The sequence below is a fragment of the Acyrthosiphon pisum genome, unplaced genomic scaffold, assembly GCF_005508785.2.
Source record: "Acyrthosiphon pisum isolate AL4f unplaced genomic scaffold, pea_aphid_22Mar2018_4r6ur Scaffold_16082;HRSCAF=16741, whole genome shotgun sequence".
Classification (NCBI taxonomy): Eukaryota; Metazoa; Arthropoda; class Insecta; order Hemiptera; family Aphididae; genus Acyrthosiphon; species Acyrthosiphon pisum.
Genome location: NW_021764967.1, coordinates 20284 through 23036, shown reverse-complemented (window position 1 = coordinate 23036; position 2753 = coordinate 20284). Strand labels below are relative to the sequence as shown.

Sequence of the window (2753 nt, the reverse complement as noted above, 5' to 3'; positions counted from 1 at the left end):
TATTAAGTGTGGAGTAGACGAGATATCTGAAATTATAGAGTTAGTAGGAACAGGTTTATTAACTATTGGGGAACAATGTAAGGGGTATGCCAGTCAAAATATTTTACACCCGGTTACAACAGTTCAAAACTCAAAATTAGTGGATATAATACCAGAAACTAAGATAATTACAGGGGGGCAAAATTTAGAGCATAATATTACATTTAATATACTAACGTCTAGGAATATGGGGAAAATTGAAAAACTACATGATTTAAATTCTATATCTAATTCTTTAGATAACATAAATAGAGATATTGATTATCAACTAACAAAACAATCAGTACGAGAAATACATAGAAATCATAATTATATATTTTATAGCATTATAATTTTGTTTGTATTAATAATTATTTGTACTATGATTAAAAAATATTGTATTAACACAGCATCACCTCCGACACCGTTACGTGATTACGATCACATACACTATTTGATACCATTAAAGTAACTGAAGTATGAAATAAGGTAGAATTATTATATTAATGATTGTATGAAATTATATATTATTGTAATAGTGTTAGTAATAGCAAATTAGATTTGTCGGTCATCACATTTACAAGGTGATACCGTTTAGCTTAAGAGGACGCTACACATGTATAAATTCGTACTTGAAAACCGTTTCGCGCGGGAAAGAACCGAGAAGGCTACAGTCATAACTAAGAAACGAAATTTTTACCAAATAATAAGTAGAACATGGACTGTGCAACCTCGTTTTTAATTTTTCGATATCACTTCTACAAAAAAAATTATTCAACTCTAAAAAACACAAAAATAATAGTTTTTAAAACACTAAGAACTTTTTTTGTAGAAGTGATATCGAAAAAATAAAAACGAGGTTGCACAGTCCATGTTCTCCTTATTATTTGGTGAAAATTTCGTTACTTACTGTAGCCTTCTCGGTTCTTTCCCGCGCGAAACAGTTATTATGTAAAGATTTCAATTTTATTGTATATTGTCTACCGTAGTGTGCTACTGCTCTACGGTCGTCGAATACGATTTCTCCCACCACGATAGACTGCAATTATAATATGTCTGGGCCGCGCTGCGCGCCCGTGCGTTTTGGTTACCGGCCCGTAATAATTTCCAGGAATAGATTCGATATGAAACGATTTAATTTTGGTGACTGGTTTACTGCCAATATAATAAATAATAATAGTATAATTTACTGCTGAGACACGACGGAGGACGCACACTACAATTGCTGCTATACACATTACACATGACATTGTCTAGTGCTTCAACAGCCAACATTGAACATTGTACTTATTGTTTGTTGAAAAATTGAATTTTTTTATGTGTTTAATTTTGTGTTTTTTATTCTGTGATAAATATTAAAATGTCACCCAAAAAATTCCGTACAAAAAAAGGACAGTTGGAAATAAAGCTTTACGTCAACGTATGAAAGATCTAAAAAAGAAAAAGGGTTGTAAGTAATTATATAATTGAGGTTTATTGCACTTTAAAATGTAGACATTTTACAGAATATGTAATTCTTACAATTTTTTTTTTAAAAATAATTTATAGAAAATCTATATCGACTAGAATAGACATTCAACAAATAGAAGAAACTGTTGAGTCTCAATCTAATAATATTAGTATTACTGTGACAGATGATTCAAATGATAAAATAGTGGATTCTTTCTCGGCGTAAGTTATTAGTCCCTAAGTTAAAATTTTCACTAGTTTTTAAATGTGACATGAAAAACAAAAATTAGAGAAAAACGTGAGTTTACGCAAAACCAGTTTTCGACATAATTGAATTGTTACTCAAAAACTAAAAACTGTAGAATGTAGATACTTGAAATATTCACCAAATGTTCAAATTGGTATAACCTATACAATGTATAGTATACATGGAATAACATTTGAAAGATTTTTATTTTTTTTTTAGCTATTTATGGACAGTTGAAATTTTCAATGTTTCTTATTATTTTTTTTCAGAAATGTCGGTAAAAACATTTTGGCTGGCCAAATATTTTTAAAAATTTAATACAAGGTTAACCTTAGGTATGAATCACAAACATTTTATGACTTTTTAAATTCAAAATAACTTACAGAATTTCGCAATTTTGACATATTTCGTAAACATTTGAACTTTAAATGATTATAAATTAAAATTGTGACTAACGGTTTTTGATTTTTTTTTACTACGATAAGTAAAACTTATAATAAAGCTTCTATTACTGATTGGGCCGGGAACGTACAAAAATAGTCCGCGGTGCCCGGTCACCAGACACTTCGTACGCACTCTGTACACACCGACCGACCTGTGTTATGATGTGTATTTATGTATAGCACTCGACAGAAAGTGGACAGGGTCGCCGAGCAAATCCTGTGAGTGCTAGAGTGTGGTGGGTGTGTAAATGTGTGTGTATGTGTGTGTGCTACAATTAAAATAATAATAAGAATAACACGATTTCTGAGGAATTTATATTGCTGTATAATTGGTAGAAAAATAATATGGACAGGAACACAACAATATAAATATAAAATATAAACAACACGGCACTCTTGTGCCGACAATATAAAAAACAATGAATGATAATAATATATATGTAAAAACTCACAGATTGTCGGTGCTTGCTGGCCAGCCGCTACTACCTGTGCCTGTATAATTTGTAATAGGAACACAACAATAATAAGCAAATACGCCTTTACACGGATAATAATATAATAATACCATTAATGTGATTTTACGATCGCACTCGTGA

At 30.7% G+C, this 2753-nt stretch overlaps 2 protein-coding genes across 2 annotated transcripts in view; one reads left to right on the top strand and one right to left on the bottom strand.

The window, feature by feature from the left end:
• The window catches only part of LOC103308045, a 3797-nt gene extending 2104 nt beyond the window's left edge, over positions 1 to 1693 (top strand). The window contains exons 3-4 of the mRNA XM_029491916.1: positions 8 to 84; positions 1567 to 1693. Of these exons, the coding sequence (XP_029347776.1) occupies positions 8 to 84; positions 1567 to 1693 (204 nt within the window). The remainder of the gene's footprint in view (positions 1 to 7; positions 85 to 1566) is intronic.
• A 167-nt stretch (positions 1694 to 1860) lies between these two features.
• Positions 1861 to 2753, bottom strand: part of LOC107882561 — a 3281-nt gene continuing 2388 nt past the window's right edge. Inside the window, exon 3 of the mRNA XM_016801087.2 lies at positions 1861 to 1875. Coding sequence (XP_016656576.1) covers positions 1861 to 1875 — 15 coding nt within the window. The remainder of the gene's footprint in view (positions 1876 to 2753) is intronic.